General features: G+C 41.5%; 1 protein-coding gene across 1 annotated transcript in view; it reads left to right on the plus strand.

Moving 5' to 3' along the window:
- Window positions 1-18,644, plus strand: part of LOC307250892 (uncharacterized protein) — a 33,809-nt gene that overhangs the window by 13,375 nt on the left and 1,790 nt on the right. Inside the window, exon 2 of the mRNA XM_080028160.1 lies at window positions 13,589-17,704. Coding sequence (XP_079884286.1) covers window positions 13,636-17,704 — 4,069 coding nt within the window. The 5' untranslated portion in view covers window positions 13,589-13,635. The remainder of the gene's footprint in view (window positions 1-13,588; window positions 17,705-18,644) is intronic.

An 18,644-nucleotide genomic window follows, 5' to 3' on the forward strand; every position in this document is an offset into this window, starting at 1 on the left:
GTTTAGACAGGCGGAGCAACAAGCGGGTGCACTCTCGCTCCGTTGCCAGAGCTGCCTACCGTCCGCCTGCGAGTCGACAAATCAATCGACTTGCTTTGTCCCCTTTCTTTCTTCCCACAGCAGAGGTTGAGGTGCAGAAAATGATAACTGCGCTTTTCCTTTATCTGCCGCCGTAATGTTGCAGTATTTGCATCCAAGCCCCAATGGTAATACAAATGAGAGGCTGTATTTAAACGCTGTGAATGCGCCTCCGGTGATTGTGTCGGTTGTAGACAGAAACGAACGGAGGGACTCCGCTCACTGTACAGTTCCTATAGTCGCGCAGTTTGGCACTGTGTTTTCAGGCTCGAGACATTCAATCAGATCGCGAAGTATTTCCCATTGAAATCGCTAACGGGGAGAATATCCCCGGTTATTATTTTAGCCACAAACCACAGTTCATCTGCGCGGCGGCTCACTCGCTGGCGAGATCACACAGTAGCCCCTTTTACACAGAGATTGCGGCATATTGACGGAACAACATCACTCCAAAATGCCGGCTTTGTTTGCTTCTGTGTTATTTACACAGAACCAAGCAACGCCGGCCTGCTGGCGCATCAGTAGCCCCTTTTACACAGCGCTCCGGAATGAAAGAGGTGCTTGTAAACAGCATCAGGTGTGACGTAAACATTTAGCGCCGCGCCGGTCAGCTGCTTTACAACAACAATACTGGCCGGTGAATTGAGAGCAGAAGTGCTGGAGCTTGCAGTAAGAGGGCTGTATTTTACTGTCCCCACGATGTGCCAGTTGATCTCGCTACGCGCTGAGTCCAACATCTCTGGGACTGTTAACCAAACTGACAAAAATCACTCCGCTGCTCACTGCTTCACCTCTGTCTGTCTGTGTGTGTGTGTGTTTGTGTGACAGGTTGGTTGTGAGCGAGTCTCTTTGTGAGACAGACATAAACATAGACATAAACATATCCTACACACAGTGTGTGAAGTCACGTTACTGTAGGCAGAAATAAAGTGTGGATATACGCTCAGACTTAGGATAATAATAGCGGCGGCGGAATCCAGTCAAGACGATGTGAGTACGTTTGGCCGCATATTAAGACAGTAACTTCAGGCTGCAGCCCGCAATGTAAACGTTCCGCAGTAATTTTCTCCATGAATTGTGTTATTTATGTTGGGGGATAATGCTTTGTTAGCTAGATGGAACTCTTGTTAAACATATTGGCCGATTAGAATTATTATTTGTAGAGTGTGCGAGTCTTGAGTTGTGTTAGCAAAACAGTAGCTCTGTGGCTAACAGCTGAGCCCGAGCCTTCAGTCAGCTGAAGCAGACAGTCTAGCGGGGCGAGCAGACTATTCCACCGTTCCTTGGTCGTTCCTATTTACTGGCGTACTGAACTACGTTTTAGTTACATAAGAACCTAGAGCAAGAGCCCTCCGCTGCGCGTCGGGCTCCTGCTTCAGCTTGTCGGACTTTATTTCTAGCAAGTGACCCGTTCGCTATACTTTATCCCTTACTTAGCCTAGCCTAGCTTTCCCATTGTACAACTTCTCCTGGGCAGAAATAGACTCATACACTCTGCAAAATGAAGCGCGGGGGTTTGGATTGAGCAACGGACCTTATGATCAGCTAGATTATACGCCGTTCCTTTTATTTGGTGATTTTTACGGGACATCAGGCCGCCGTGGTTAATGTTAAACACACGTCCTTCAACTGCTAACATGGTCGCATGTTTAGAACGTAGACTATGGAACGTCAAACGCCCCCCAGTTCCGCATCAACAAGCTGGAGCATTTAAACAGAGAGGCGGAACTGATCGTGTCGGGAATCTTACTACCCCCCGAGGTAGTAAAATTCCCGGAACGATCACTCGCACCTTTCTTCCCTCGTTCCGCAACTGTCGCATTTATACAGCAGGGCGGAGGGCCGAAAGGCCGGCATATTCCCGGCTTTCACTGGCTGTGTAAAAGGGGCTTGTGAAACGCTGCTGTGATCGGACGAAGGCATTGTGTGTTTCTAAGGTGATTTAACGTCATAGTCTTAGACGAGCGTTTAACTTATGCTGCATATTTTGCACTGCATTGTTTTTTATCAATAGTTTGAAAAAATGGTCCCACACCGGACTCTTATGTGAAGCTGACACTTCATGGAAAAGTGACACTCCTGCAGCGCGCTCACGACCAGACGTGAACTCGTACACGGTGAAATCTCCCATTAAAAAAAACGGCATAACCCACTGATTTTCGGATTTCTATTCTATTTTTGAAGTCAACTTGAGCGCAAGTGGAAAACCGGTCATTCGGTCGACACATTCACATCCCTAATGCATATAGAGAAAGTAGGCTAATAAAAACAGCCTACCACACCACAAAGAATGATCAGACCTTCATCTCTTATTTGAACATGACTTCTGCAGGTGAACTATTCATTAAACTGCCCAAATTCAAGAATAAAAACAATCATCAAACTACTGGACTTTAAAATACTGGCCCACTCTTTCAACATACTTTCAGTTGTAGGCTTCAAATTTAATATGTTTGCCTGGTTTTATATTATGTGTATGAGCAATATCAACATTTCATATAATTAACTTAAAGAAAAATAACCAAATCTAAAGGGAATATCTATACTGTTACAGTATAGATATTCCCTTTAGATATGGTTATTTTTCTAATACACGTATTAAAATTATTGACACTAAATTATGAAGAAAAAAAAAGTGTGTGCAGGGCCAGTGAAAATATACAAGGGGCCAGTAAAACTCAGATCCACTGGCCCGGCGGGCCAGTAGGAAAAAAAAGTTATGTTGAACCCTGTCTATGGTCACATATCCGTATTGGTCGCAGATTTCAGTGTGGCGCAGGAACGTGATTTGAGAAGCCTATCACTCCAGCATGGTATCTGCCAATTTTTAAAGTTCAAATTTAAAGACATTTAAGACCTCTAAAATGGAAAAATAATACCAATACCGCGGTAACAGAAATCGACAAACTACACTATACTCCGTAAAGGGTTACATTAAATCTGACTACCAAATATTCAATGCACTTTAGCTAACAACTGCTGTCTAATTACAGAAAATAAAAAACAAAAAGGTCCAACTAGCTGATCTTTTGAGGGAACTATTAGTATCTTTAAAGATGAGCTAGTTGGACCTTTTCGGGTTGAAGATGGCCTCAAAATCAACTCCCAAACCTACTGCCAGTTTCTAGAAGATACTTTCTTCAGTGGTACAGTAAAAGGTCTGCATCTTTCAAGAAGACCATGATTTTTATGCAGGACAATGCTCCATCACATGCATCAAAGTACTCAACTGCATGGCTAGCCAGTAAAGGCCTTAAGGATGAAAAAATAATGACATGACCCCCTTCCTCTCCTGACCTAAACCCTATTGAGAACCTGTGGGCCCTGCTTAAACGGGATATTTACAGTGAAGGAAATCAGTACACCTCTCGGAACAGTGTCTGGGAGGCTGTGGTTGCTGCTGCACAAAAAGTTGATCGTCAACAGATCAAGAAACTGACAGACTCCATGAATGGAAGGCTTGTGACAGTTATTGAAAAGAAGGGTGGCTATATTATATTGGTCACTGATTTTTTTTTTTGACATGTCGGACATTTTTATTTGTAAATGCTGAGTTGTTTTATTATTCTCACTGTAACAGATGAAAATAAACAAGTGAGATGGGAAAATTTTAGTTTTTTTATTTAGTTGCAGAATAATTCTGCACACTAATAGTTACCTAATAATAGCAAAACATATATATATTCTCGTAAGAAAGACAAAACCTCACCTTTACTTTCGTAAACATTCAGGTTTAGGTTCATTAACATTTTGGATTGACCGAGAGCACTGTAGTTGTTCAATAATAAAATTAATCCTCAAAAATACAACTTGCCTAAAAAATTTGCACACACAGTGTAAGAGATCACTGTAAAGGCAACCTGAAAACCCATCATTACCACCTTTTTAACCAATTACAGAACTGTATCAATTGGTTTACATTTACTGATTAATCGAGTAACAAGAACAGTTTAATAAATTTAGAAAATATGTGTTAGGTGCAGCATACAATATTTTAATTAGGCTAAATTAAAAATGGGATATTTTTGGGAGAAGAATAATCCGAATGTTCTTCATATTTTAATTCCTTATTCAATAAATAACAAACTTAGTCCATTAACTTTATTTTTCAGAACTTATGGCAGAAACTATTTAAAAATTGGTTCCACAGGTCAAGGGAGGTTTTTGCAATTTCAAAATCGTATGTTGGCCCACTGTAGATTTACATCCATGCTCACGAGACCTGCGGTAATTTGCGCAAAGTAATTTTTTCTTCATACAGTATTGTTGCAGGCGTTCAGGTTAATAAACCGAGTTGTACCGATTGGCAAAGGAAACGTAGGCTACTATCTGCGATTGATGGGAGGATCGGCAATAGTTTTTACAGCTGTCAGAAAGGGAGTGCAGAGTGGAGAGAAAGAAAGTGACAGAAAGAGACCCGCGTCTCACTCCATGAGCTCACGCCAAGTCAACGCGACCTGAATGAGCTGAATGAACGTCTGATGAGCAGCTATTTATAAATATAGATACATAAACATTGTTCACTAAACACAATCAACGTGTTGTGTGATTTGCGACAGTAGCCTACCTATATCATCAGCGGACGGGTGGTTGCGCACCTACAAGCAGCGGCAGTGTGTGGTCGCGGTCGCGGGGTGAAAAAAGCCAGCCAGTCGTCCTCCCTCCACCTCTCACTGAATTTATAATAGCTGCGCATGCATTTCGCTGGGTCGTTCTCTCCTTTTTTGCTCTACCGCGGCCGACTTCAAATTCGAAAGCAGGGAACACACATTCTTCTTCTACGTTTTAAATGCGGTACTCAGCCTCACACGGCCGTACTGCCTCTAGCGTAGGCGTCGGACTTGCCGGATATCTTTGTATATAAAACACCGATAAAATAAAAACATAGAAATCTAACAATTAAACTATAAAACTAGAATGAAACAAATAAGGCAAACTCATTAATTCTGCCCCCGAGTAAATTTAATGCCGCCCACCCAATAATTCCAGACTTTTTAAGACATTTAAGGCCTTGAATATTGAAACTTAAATTTAATGACTTTTAATGCTTTTCAAGATCCGCGGCAACCCTGCTCCAGGTGAGGGAAGGGGATAGGGAGACCAGATCCCAATTCACCAGATGTGGGACAAAGACTACGTTTGTGCGGGACAATGCGGGACAAAGTGCCGTTTTTTTAGCAAAATAAACTTGTGTCACCACCGGTAATGCCAGAGACACGGCTTTCTATATTAAAAAAACACTATCTTTAGATCAGCGCACAGCAGTTAAGTTAGCTACTGTTAAACAAATAGAGCATTAAGGCTGCGGCTTCACATTAAAAGCATTTCACTTGACAAACGTGAGTTGGCTTTTATTTTGAAGTAACAGGAAGACAAACGCTGAAGCACTGCAGGCAGCACCTTCACAGAGCCACTGAGCCCAGCAGCCCGATACACACACACACAGACAAACACACACACAGACAAACGGAGACTGCTGTCTCCTCACAGCTATCGGATAAATGCCAGATTATAAAACACGCATTTAAAAAGGGGGGCTCACTTTCAATAACAATGCTTCTAACTGCTAGGGTGACCAGATCGCATTTCCATTACTTTTCACACGTCCCGCAAATTGAGACGTTGTCCCGCGGGAGCCTTGTTTGAGACAGTTATTTGTCGTCATAATGACTAACGGGGCTGAACCATCAAAGAAAAAAAAGAAAATGCAATGAAGAAAAGCTAAAAGGGAGAGTGATAGGCGGGCGGGAGGGCGTTGCCAAGCAACGTATACACAATTTCACAGAGTGAACCTAGACTGCAGTGTTTACTCCTAAATGAATGAGCGGTAGCCTACTAAAACAAAGTTTACTTTGCTTCACCAGCATCATCAGATGACCTTTATTCATCTGAAATAGTCATTATTTACAACAACATAAACACATTACCTCATCGTGATCCATAACTAACTGCCGTCTCTCGTTCATTCGCTTTGTGTGGGGACACATACTCGTTCAGCTCCGTGAGAGGTGACAATGGATCAACTCATTGCAATCAGGAGTAGTTGATGCTGTGTCACTAACCACTCTCACCGAGCCGAAAAGAGTCCGGTGCCCTCACACTTTCAACACACGGACACGCACTATATTGCTTCCTGATTATTTGAATCTTGCACCCCCTGCACGAGCTTCACGACAGCTGGCGTCGTAAAAATACTACCGCTTTTGTTCAAAGGTGTCGCCAACGTGCCGACTTACTCGTTGTAGCTTTAACTAAAAGAAAAATAACCACATCTAAAGGGAATATCTATATTGTTACAGTATAGATATTCCCTTTAGATTTGGTTATTTTTCTAATATAGGTATTATAATTATTCACACTAAATTATGAAGAAGAAAAAAAGTGTGTGCAGGGCCAGTGAAAATGTACATGGGGCCAGTAAAACTCGGATCCACTGGCCCGGCGGGCCAGTAGGAAAAAAAAGTTATGTTGAACTAGTGTTGTTTTTGTCAACGAAATGTATGACAAAATATCGTCGTCAACGAACATTTATCACGTGACAGAAACGAGACGAGACGCAACATAAATGGTGGTCATGTGACGAAGACTATAATCAAATATTGCTTTATTGTTGACTAATAAAAACGGGATTAATGTGGTTTACAAAAACTCTGATAAAATATCTCTTCATGTTCATTGACAAAAACGAGAGGACACGAAATGTTATAAGGCTATTTTGTCTCGCCATTATTATTATTTTTGCAATATTTCTGTTTCCTGAGTCTCGGGGCTGCAAACAGGCTACGGCTTCAGATTAAAAGCATTTCACTGGCTTAACATGAGTATTTAACTAGACAAACGTGAGTTGGCTTTTATTTTGAAATAGCAGGAAGTTAGCAGGCGACGTTACTTCCTCAATCCCCATTCGCGGCAATATGGAAGATGCAGCTGCGGCGGTGGGTTAACTTTAACGATTAACCAGCTGCAGCCTGAAGTTACTGTATAGGCTAACTGTCAATATGCGGCCAATCACGGCATCTTGACTGGATTCCTGTCGGATATTAACCATGACTCCTGTGTTCCCTGCTCTCCTGATTCATGTCGAAAAAGTATTCCATTGTTTTCTGAACGAGTAGTAGCCCTGTTTGTGGACGTCTATCCATCAAAACTATGACGTAGGTCAGGGCTCAAGACTAACTTTTTTTACTAGGAGCACTGTCACCCCTAACTCAGAATTTTTAGGGGCGCAAGCAGAAAATTTAGGGGCAAACATTAAATAGACCTGCAACGCATCTATTAAAATGTTTCCCAATTTCAACTATATTAGGCCTATTGATATTGTATTGCCAGCATGTTTTGGAGCACACTGACAACAGGTGATACAGTTCATTGTGTTTTTGATTTTGCATCACCATGTGAAATTCTTCAGACATTCCTTTTGGAAAAGGATTTTTTTTTCCCATTGTCACCACAACCACTTCTACATGCGAGCCCTCTGATTTGTCCTACTCTATCTCTGCTGACTCCTGGAAAATAGCCTAGTTATTGGCCCAAAGGTAACTAGTAGGAGCTAGATTACATTATCAACTAATTTGCATTATGGCCTATGCTTTTCTGAAAGAGGCAAAATTAATAGAAAATGCTGACACGGTAGTTTACAAATTAACTAGGCCTATTTACATATTTACAAACTCACTTTACACACTTTTTTTGTTGCCATATAACTACAAGGTTAGCTATTTTATAGATATGCAGTGGCCTATTGAATGTGGACATATACAACTATTGTCGTGTTCACAAACGTCCCCTGGCACACGGTGCTGTCTGCTGGCTGCTGCAGGTGGCCGGGGGCTTCTATCAGTGTAAGTAGCCTCGTTTGGGATGTCGCCGTCTTGCTAAGACCTGCGCAATTATGACGCGCGTCTTGCTGAGCGCACAACAAAAATGCTGTGCGCTCAGCAAGACGCGCGTCATAGTTGCGCAGGTCTGAGCAAGACGGCTCCAAGTCGAACGAGGCTAGTGAGCGCAGTCTGCTCTCGTGCGCACGGTTAAAAAAAAATCGCAAGCTGTGTCTCTGGACTCTAACAGCCTTATGCTATGGCGGAAAGTCAGCGGGACACTGAGATGAGAATAGGTCACGTGATCGCTGTTGATCGTTCCACTGATCACTCGCGGACTCTCTCTCTCTCTCTCTCTCTCTCTCTCTCTCTCTCTCTCTCTCTACGCACTAATGATACAAATGCCGGAATTTTCCGGTCGCGCGCATGCCCCTAGTTTTAAAAACTACTCGCACTGTCTCCAAAAATGGTCGCAAAATGCGAGCATTTGGTCGCAGTCTAGAGCCCTGACGTAGGTCCTTAGCAACGGTCATTATACCCTTGACAGAGGTCTGTCTTGCTGGAAATAACAGACCTGTAGAATGCCGTGATTTACATAGGATTTTCAAAGTGCCATGTAATAAGTTCTGTCAACGAATTCCACTGTATGCAGTCTGTGCTTCCAATCTCATGGTTCAAACCATTTGTGTTATATCTTGTAATACAAAATCTGACTTCAGTTTACAAGCAATACAAGTCATACATAAACATTTTATTTGCACTTTGTTATTATGTTATTGTAGCTCTAGCATTCAAGAACCTTTTTTCTCTTAATTAAACTTGAATGTAATGTAAATTTTTTCTGGCATTGTCATTTGAAGCTATTTTATTTAGGCCTATTTATTTTATGTAAATGTATGTCATTAGACAGGAGATTTTGAAAAACAAAGAGAAGCTGTCCGAGCTCCACCAGACTGCTGTTCAGGTTGAGGAATCCGGCATTCTTACATAGCGCGTGCCGGGCGTGCAAGACTCAAATGATCAGGAAGCAATATAGTGCATGTCCGTGTGTTGAAAGTGTGAGGGCACCGGACTCTTTTCGGCTCCATGAGAGTGGTTAGTGACACAGCATCAACTAATGCCAGTCATTGCTACACACACCTGATTGCAATGAGTTGATGCAGTGTCACCTCTCACGGAGCTGAAAGAGTCCGTGTCCTCACACAAAGCGAATGAACGAGAGACGGCAGTTAGTATGGATCACGATGAGGTAATGTGTTTATGTTGTTGTAAATAATGACTATTTCAGATGAATAATGGTCATCTGATGATCCTAGTGAGGCAAAGTAGACTTTGTTTTAGTAGGCTACCGCTCATTAATTTAGGAGTAAACACTGCAGTCTAATTCGCTCCCGTGAAATTGTGTATATACGTTGCTTGGCAACGCCCTTCCGCCCGCCTATCACTCTCCCTTTTAGCTTTTCTTCATTGCATTTTCTTTTTTTTCTTTGATGGTTCAGCCCCGTTATCAGTCATTATGATGACAAACAACTGTCTCAAACAAGGCTCCCGCTCCCCTTCCCTCACCTGGAGGGATAGGCTTCTCAAATCGCGTTGCAGCGCCACACTGAAATCTGCGACCAATACTGATATGTGACCATAGAGCCTGAACGAGCAAACCGAAAATCGGACTGGGTGTACGACCAGACCAAAAGCAGTAATAAAAACTATATAAAAACGCCTTTCTTTGCACTGATGGTCTCGTTTGCTGTTAAAGGTAATTTATGATTATGAGAGGAAACATGAGGCTGTTTAAAAGATATTTAAATGTTACTCGGAGCTGCTTTAAGGCTAAACAAAGAACAACTCTGTGAGGTAACCGAGTTATGATGATACGTTCCTCCTCTTGTACTACATAATTGAGTTTCACGGAGCGTTATTGGAAAATCATAAACAGTGCAATCATAACCACTTCCTGATGACTTCCTAGTTCTGTCTGTGGTTGGAGGAAGGAGCATGTTAATAGCAGGATAAATTACAGATTTTAATCAAGCTGAATGAATGGCACCGTGTACAGTCTGTGTGCCACATTCCGCTTTCATCTTGCCTCTGCAGGCAGGTTCTCAGCATTGTTGTATGAGATGCTGATGTATGAAACATGCAGCTCTAACCTACTGTCCTTTGTAATAGTATGATCGCCGGCAGCGAACACGGAGCATGCTGGTGGTCCATTACATTTACTTATGTTCTGTCACTTTTTGACTGAACAGCCTCAAGGATACACACTCACAGCCCTAGTTGAATTTAATATTTAGGCATGCATGGGCCTGTATGATATGTGTGGAGGTTTGTTTTTACAAGTACAGTTTTAAGAAAACAAAAGTTATGGGGCCGCTTGATATGGCAAGGCTCTACAGTTGGGGGCTGCTGCCCTCCTTGCCCCCCTGTAGAGCTCCTCCTGAGTTGAGTTAGACCCCGTTTCCATTTTTCTTCTTTAACATGTGTTTTTTGTGATCTGATCACATGAATACAGCTCTAACTACAGGTAAAAACACTCTCAAGACGCATTGATATCGGATCACAAAAAACACTTTCGGAGGTGGTGTACGTCGCTTGTGTCCGATGTGTCCACATTCATTTGGTAGTGGAAACAGAATGTGACTTTTGTCCACATTAGGGACCTCCTACTCAACTGCCGCCCCCTGCTTGAGCGCAAATATGTTGAAAATGCATCACTGGCGTTCATGCAGCTTTTATAGAAGCCTCATGAACATTAGTTGCATCTGCCAGTATTGCAAATGACAAGCTTTCTGTCCTCTGTTTTCATTTCACTGCGTAAATCTCAAAACACGGAAATCGCTGCTATTGACTGGTGAGCTGCAAGGTAACGACTTCCTGTTCTTATCTGCTTAAAAATAAAAGTCAACTTGCGTTTGGCTAGTAACAGGCTTTTAAAGTGAAGGCCCACAGGAAATATTCTGTTCGCACATGTGCAGTAACTTAACTGTAGAAAGCCGTGTACTGGTGGTGGTGACAAGAGTGTAGCAGACGTTAGAAAAGCCGCCCGTCGAGCACACATCTTTCACCAGCCAAAGTGGCGTAATAACTTACTCGCCTAAGAGTTTTAACTTTTATATACTATCTATGATATTTACCCGCATTTGGCAAGTGTTAATGTAGAGCCCTCTAAGCAGTGCTGTGCATCGCTCCTCCTTGTCTAAATGAGACGGTAGCCTATCTTGTCAACCTAGACTTGTATTTATCTTCGCACGTAATGCATTTTAATAGCAAATGCGATTAAAACAGAGGCACTGTACTATGGAATCAGACGGGTATCAATATTAATGAATGCACAGAGAAGGATTCACACTTGTATTTTGTGATTTATATATAAATGACTCTCTTCTCACAAATACATTTCAATGCACACACAAATGGATACCGTCATATATAAATGTAAAATAAATCCATCTATAATAAAAAGTTTCACAAACACATTTCCGATCCACACACAAATGTGTCTTGTTTTAAATAAATGTAATATAAATCCATAAATATATTAATTTAAAAAAGATTTAGAATTTTCATCAAAAATGTGTTTGGATGTTGTTACATTTATATACAAACTGTTACATTTGAATTTACAAAATGCTTTTAATTTGTGAACTTCCTTGCATTCATGTGTGAATTGGTCTGTATTTGTGTGTGGATTTATGAGACTCCCCTGACTTCGCTGGTTTCACAAATGCGTTTTTTTCAACCAGGAACTAGCTATAGCTATGTATCATTTTGATTCCACATCACAATTATAAGCAATGCTGTGTTGGTTTATTACATGAAATCCCAATAAAATAAATGTATGTGTGATTTATCCATGTGGAAAGGTCTAAGGGGTATTAATACTTTTGTGATATTGTGAAGATGCACTTCGAGATGTCTTTGAGTAAAATCTTGTCTGCTTTTAAGAAGAAATTGAATATATTTACAATGATGATACTGAAGAAAACAGTCCTAATGAGAAGAATAAATTGCAGTGTGCTTGTTCACCTAATAAGCTTATTAAGTGAAACAATCAAATAGAATATATATTCAGCTATGCAGTTTAGGATATATTTAACTACATTAGCATGAGTAGATTCTTCATCATACCTCTGTTCCTTTTCTTCTCCATGGTACTGCAGGTGTAGGTCACATCGTCTGTCCTCCAGTGTCCCGGCTAGAGATGAGAGGTTCAGGCTCAATGTCGCATTAGCCCTCAACACTAGCATTCACTCTGGCGTAGGCTGTCTGTAATGCTGTAATACAGAGATATTCTGATAGGGTATAATATAATTCTTAATTCAGTGGCCATATTTTGTGTGATTGTCATCAAGATAGCTAGCATGACCTGCTAAAAATAAACATTCAGTAGTAGGCTACTATGATAACGTTAGCTTCAAACACTGGGCCTAGGGCTAAATGTTAGCAACACACACAAGTGAACTACACTGTAGTAGCATAACTAAAGCTAATAAGAGTAAAATGTAATGTACAGCTAAGCTGATAAGTGACTTACATGATCGGCAATCAGCACGGGGTCGGTGAAGTCTGAAGAAAAGAAAGGCAGCTCCAGCAGGCATCAGCTAGACATAGCCGCTCTGCAAAGCCAGCAGCCTTCTAGCCAAAGTTACTAAACTCTTCTTTGGAGAAATGGACGCTGGAAATGCTGGAATTGTTGTCACCAAAAACGTGGTCCACTGCAGCAAAACAACTCCACGGCAGTTTTAAAAATAATGCACTGACGTTGAGCTCATTCAGTCCTGCCATCTACCGTACCGTTCTGTGTCTCTGGGCATAAACGGACCCTTGTCTGTGGGACTGCGCTCATGTGATTGGCTGAAAACAAGGAAGACATCCGATTGGCTATAGCTAGTTCCTGGTTGAAAAAAACGCATTTGTGAAACCAGCGAAGTGAGGGGAGTCTCATAAATCCACACACAAATACAGACCAATTCACACATGAATGCAAGGAAGTTCACAAATTAAAAGCATTTTGTAAATTCAAATGTAACAGTTTGTATATAAATGTAACAACATCCAAACACATTTTTGATGAAAATTCTAAATCTTTTTTAAATTAATATATTTATGGATTTATATTACATTTATTTAAAACAAGACACATTTGTGTGTGGATCGGAAATGTGTTTGTGAAACTTTTTATTATAGATGGATTTATTTTACATTTATATATGACGGTATCCATTTGTGTGAAGAGAGTCATTTATATATAAATCACAAAATACAAGTGTGAACCCTTCTCTGTGCATTCATTAATATTGATACCCGTCTGATTCCATACTGTACAGCCCTGTATGTTCACTTGTTTGAACCCCACCGGTTAAAACACCGATACAAACGGAAATTATGTACATGTTGATTTACATACAGTGCGGGTAAATGCAATCCGATCGCAAGTAGACAAAGAAGTCACATGTGAAAAGACAAGTGTGAACACATGGACTGAGAGCTGGCCACTTGTGATCACATTGACCAAAATCACATCATGATCCCAGGTTGAAACAGGGCCTTAGTGGTTGATGCGGTCAGTGGACTCTAGAGGAGTGGAAATGTGTTCTTGACTAATAACAATTTTATGTTATCATTTTGCAACATGAAATTGCAAACCTTTCTCTTTTTTCAAACTATTAATATTTTTTTATTCCTTCTTTCAGGGTTAGTTGCCTCTTCAGCCCACATTAAGGCTCAACAGAGGAACAAAATGCAGTCTGGTACACGGCTGTATGGACAGTACCAACAGCTTGGACCACCCTCGCAATCCTCACAAACTGCCACTCCGTTTACCCATGACACAATGAGGAATGGGACAGAAAATTACTCACCTCGGTATACTACATCAAACAAAGGATACGTGCAAAATACATTGCTCCCATCGCCAAATGGAAACCCTCAGCTGCTGGTCAATAATGGGTTTCAGTTTTCCGATTTTCATCAAAACAATGCTCCGTATGCATTGAGACAGATTTCACACAACATGAAGACATCAAACAGTACATATTCCCAGCAAGACATGTCAGACAATTGGAGAGACCAATCCAAAAGGACACAGCATCGTAACGGGGTGTCTGATCTACATAATTGTAGGGTTCAAAAAAGCTTGTTTCAAAGGGTAAATGGGGAGTCAACTAAATCTGTTTCACCAAGCTTTACAACAGCTACCTCGCTCCCACATGAACAAGTGCTTTGCACCCGCACATTAGGGTCTGCGACGGATCACAACAGACAGGCTGCTCACCACCACACTAACCATCAAATCAGCACTCAAAATGGATTATTTCCTTCCTTTCCCCCACCAAATTACAGTATGGCTACATCTTGTTCTTTCGGGAACAACAACATTTCAACAAACTCATCACTAAGGGAACAGAATTGGCATGTTACAAATTCCAACATGATTCAGGAAGCTCAACAACCCCCAACTCAACTCATCTCAAGACTTAATAATTGGGAGAAGGCCACATCCTCTATTCACTCAAATTTCTATAGCCGACAGTACGAAACCAGCGTTTCCTTGTCAAACACAAATGGACTTCCCTCAAATACTGCTGCTCATACACAAGAGCAAATGCACAGCCAACAGATAATCGCAAGAATTGAAGACGATCTGCGTAACTCATTCCCTGCTGAATCGGATGGACATCCTTTGGTGTACCATAGTTCAGAGTACAGAGAAAAGCAGTTTGTCAGTGATGTCAGAATGACAGGGTCTAATCAAAACATGCAACCTGCAGCATTGAATGTTTCTGAAAATGACACCTCAAATGTCTTCAAACGATCATTATCACTCAATTCTGGACTGTCTTTGCCTAAGACCAACCAAAGAGTCATTTCAGGAGCGCAGCACAGCATGAATGCATCGCCTCAGAAAGGCTCCATTCCAATTGCTTCCCCATATGCCACATCAACAAGAGATGGACGTGGTAATGGAGCTAAGGCATTCACTAAATGTGTCCCTACAAGTAACAGGGAAAATCTAGTTGGATCTTTACATGGAGGATCTCAAATGATGATATTGCCCAAGACCAAATCATCTGTAGCAAACACAAATGGAATGATTAAAATGCTATTATTAGGCAAGGCAAATGACTGTTCCATTCACTCATCTCCTGGTCGCACAGGCACAAGAGCTGTTGCTGTTGTGCAACCATTGTCACAGAAAGGCTTCCCGGTTGCCAGTGAGCATACTTCTTCTAACACGATCTTTCAATCCGACGAATGCACCGCAACGGATAAATCTTTGAGTGACATTGACAAACTTCTGTCACCATGTGTGGCTAAAAAAAACGAAGTAGAGGTGCCAGAGTGCGGTAGAGGTAAAGAAGACAAAAGTGAGAATCCACCTCATCCAACGGCCTCCGTTTGCGAGCTTTCCTTAATCCCAACAATCCCATGGACCGCCGCCTCATTAAATAAATTGATACTGGATGGAGAAAAATTTCAGATGAAACTTGAAGGAAGTTGTACAACCTTATTTTCTCGACAATATTTGTTAGCTATTTGTTGGAAGGACAACCTTGGAGACTTGAAAACTAAGCTGAAAACTGGCTGGATCCAGGGATTAATGACTGATGTGGTTGAGTTCTGCACCACAAATTTGGACTTTCATACTGTCATACTGTCACAAGTAAAAAATGGGTTTGAAAAGCAACTTGAATGCTATCATGTCCTCCAGGATAAGGAAGTTTACACAGAACCACCCTACATATCCTCATGGTTAAATGTCAATGAGCAGCTAGATGACATCGATAAAGAGTTTGGATTCCATTTGTCTTGGAAGCATTGTTTTCCCACACTTGAGAGTGACGGACGGCCAGATAAGGTCGGGGAAGCTGAAATAAATCCTTTACATATTGTAAGTGAGATGTCAACAGAGGTCTTGTCGAAAACGGAGCTTAAACCAATTGACTCAGTTGAAGAAAAACAGGTCTCCACCGTTAAAGCGGCTCCAACACATCCAGCCTCCCCTAACACGGAGAGTGCAGATTCCAGTGACCCATTTTACTCATTTCAAATTGAAGTTTTGCATCCAGAAGAGGCCAAACTTATCTTTGAGCAAGGACAAAGCAAGATGCTACAAAGCATGGACAAGGACAGTCAGCCAGAAACAATAACAAGTAACTCTGTTGAGGGTGATCTACCCAAGGATATAGATGTCCCATTGAATGACTCAAAACTGGAGAATGTGCTGGTCAGTCCATTAGAACATGTTTGCTGCCTTAAAAGCTGTATGGGAATGATTTGTGACTCGCATTCTTTGAGTAAATGCAATTGCAAGAAAGAACTAGATCATGAAGATAATAATGACAATAACCTTGATCAGGAAGAGACGGCCATTCAAAAGGAAGATATACTGCATGTGATTATGCCTGATAGGAAATGTCTCTCTGTCACTGAAGGGGAGAATCAAGCCAAGAGTATGGAGAATATCCTCCATCAAATAATGGTATATAATTGGTCTGATCAATTCAATGAACTTAGTCAAACAATTGCCTTAACTGAAGATGATGAGAAACCTCAGTCGTATTTTGAAAAAGGATCCAAAGAAACCAGTAGCCAATCCAGCATTATAATCAGAAGTGAAAATGAAGATTTGTCCACCAGCAAAAGTGAAATTCTCAACCAGATGCCAGACTCTGAAAAGGATTCTGAACATGTTCAGGTGAAAATGACAAAAAGTAGCGGTGCAGACAATAATGAGAAAGAAACCAAAGACATCTCATGCAGCGACACTGAAAATCAGTCAGACCGTGAGGTGGACTGTGTACAAGACCCGTTGAAATCTCCAGGGACGGCACAGTTGTGTACTTTAGACAGCAGTGACAACAAAATTAAAGATCTCCCTGTCTGTGAAGATAACATCCAAATGTTATACCTTGAGGACAACTGTGGACAAGCTCAGCTCTCTTTAAAAGATGTGACACAGTTATCATTGGAAACTGAAGAACAAACTGAAATTACTGCGATGGCTGCCCTCCGGAGAACTTTCACACTAGGTGGGAAACATGAAAATCTTAAAAGAAAGCGCAAGGACCTATACAGTCCTGACAGATTCCCACCATTCCTTAAGAAATCAAACAAAGGCTGTGTCGATGTGGTTTCGCAGGTTGCACCTGAGGACGTTTCAAATTGTAGGAAGGTTTTAGTTGATGCAAAGAATGGTAAAGCTTTAGCCACAAATGTTAGACCTATAGAGCTGGCACTGTTTGGCTCAGCACAACAAAACAAGTGTGCTTCAGTAGGTGTCAGAAAGAGATCTCATGGGGATGTGTCAAATGCAGTACCAAGGCCTCCTGAAGTAATTTCTGTGATTCCCAGCCCTTTGAAGAGAAAGTCCAATGGAACTGCCCCAACTGGTAAATATTCAGTTAAACCAAGGAGCAATGAAAGTTTTCAACCAACTAAAATGAGGTGCAAAACAAAAATGCAGGGGTGCACTTGTTCCCCTTTTTCTGGGGTGAGTCTCAAGAAAGCCGAGAGAATTGGCCCCACCAACATAGGGAAGCTGCCGGTTTCTACTGAAATGAGGTTCTGCAATAGAAAACATTTTCGTAAGTGGAGGAGGTACCACTCCAAAGGAAAAAAACATGGAGTAGAAACGATAAGGAAGTATATGGTCACACTCAAACAGCCTGAGAGAAGTAACGCTGAAAATGGAAGCCATGCCGGGACGCCTCAGCAGAACACTGTGCTTAAATTCAGTGTGTTACCAAAAACCTTCAACTTCACTGATGGACCTAGTGGGAGAAAGGAAACCAATGATCCTGTTCCAGGTAAGTCAAAATATTAAGATAATGGAGGCACTGGAATTGTGGGGGATTTGTAGAAGACAGATTAAAAGAGAGGGGTCAAAATTTATGCTGAAATTACACAGGAAGTTTGGTCACCGGCTGCTATAAAGGTGAAATAAATGTTAAAAGTTCTTCTGTTTCATATGACTGTCTGCTATATGTCAGAAACTCCAACCCACTTGGATTACATAACAATTGTGTTTTACTGTCTACATTGGTGAGCAGAGGAAATAACAAGTCTCGGCACATAATTAATTTCCTCATAATGCCCTCATTTATCAATCGTGCGTAGACCAGAAAAGTGGATGTACGCACATTTCCACGCAAACCTCGGCATTTATCAATATGGACGTAAGCGTAGGATACGCTCAAATCCCACGGCAGCTCTCAGCTCGTGTACGCAAGTTTGTAAACAGCATGGACTCGCAGTGCAGGCTGTGCCGGGTAGCCGATGACTTTGTTGGACAATTATTAGAAGATAATACAAATGCAGTGTTTGCTCAGACCGAAATAAAGATATTAATCACTTAAAAATGTGCAGTTTATTTTTACTCAACTGAGTAGGAGAGCTGATTCAATAGTGCGCACACCGGCCATTTAAGAGCGCTGCATGGGACTGCGGGCAGTTGTCTCCGTCTTGGAGCAGCTGGGGGGACACTGAGGCACGGGGGCTGCATTCATTCAAAATGTTAGCCAAAGTATTAAATATGTAGTAGGCCTACATTGCTCTTTATGATACAAAAAATACACGGCACTACATTCAGCTTAAAATTTTATTTATTTGACGCACTTTTTAGATGTTAGTTCCTCTTTTAATGTGTCATTGATCGCTTAAGCGAGTGATTTATTTCCACCGTTAACCGGCACGTTTTTCCGATCTGCTGGTGGAGCAGGATTGTAGGCGCTCTCACAGCTGATCGTT

This window comes from Ammodytes marinus (genome assembly GCF_949987685.1).
Source record: "Ammodytes marinus genome assembly, chromosome: 5".
Lineage (NCBI taxonomy): Eukaryota > Metazoa > Chordata > Actinopteri > Uranoscopiformes > Ammodytidae > Ammodytes > Ammodytes marinus.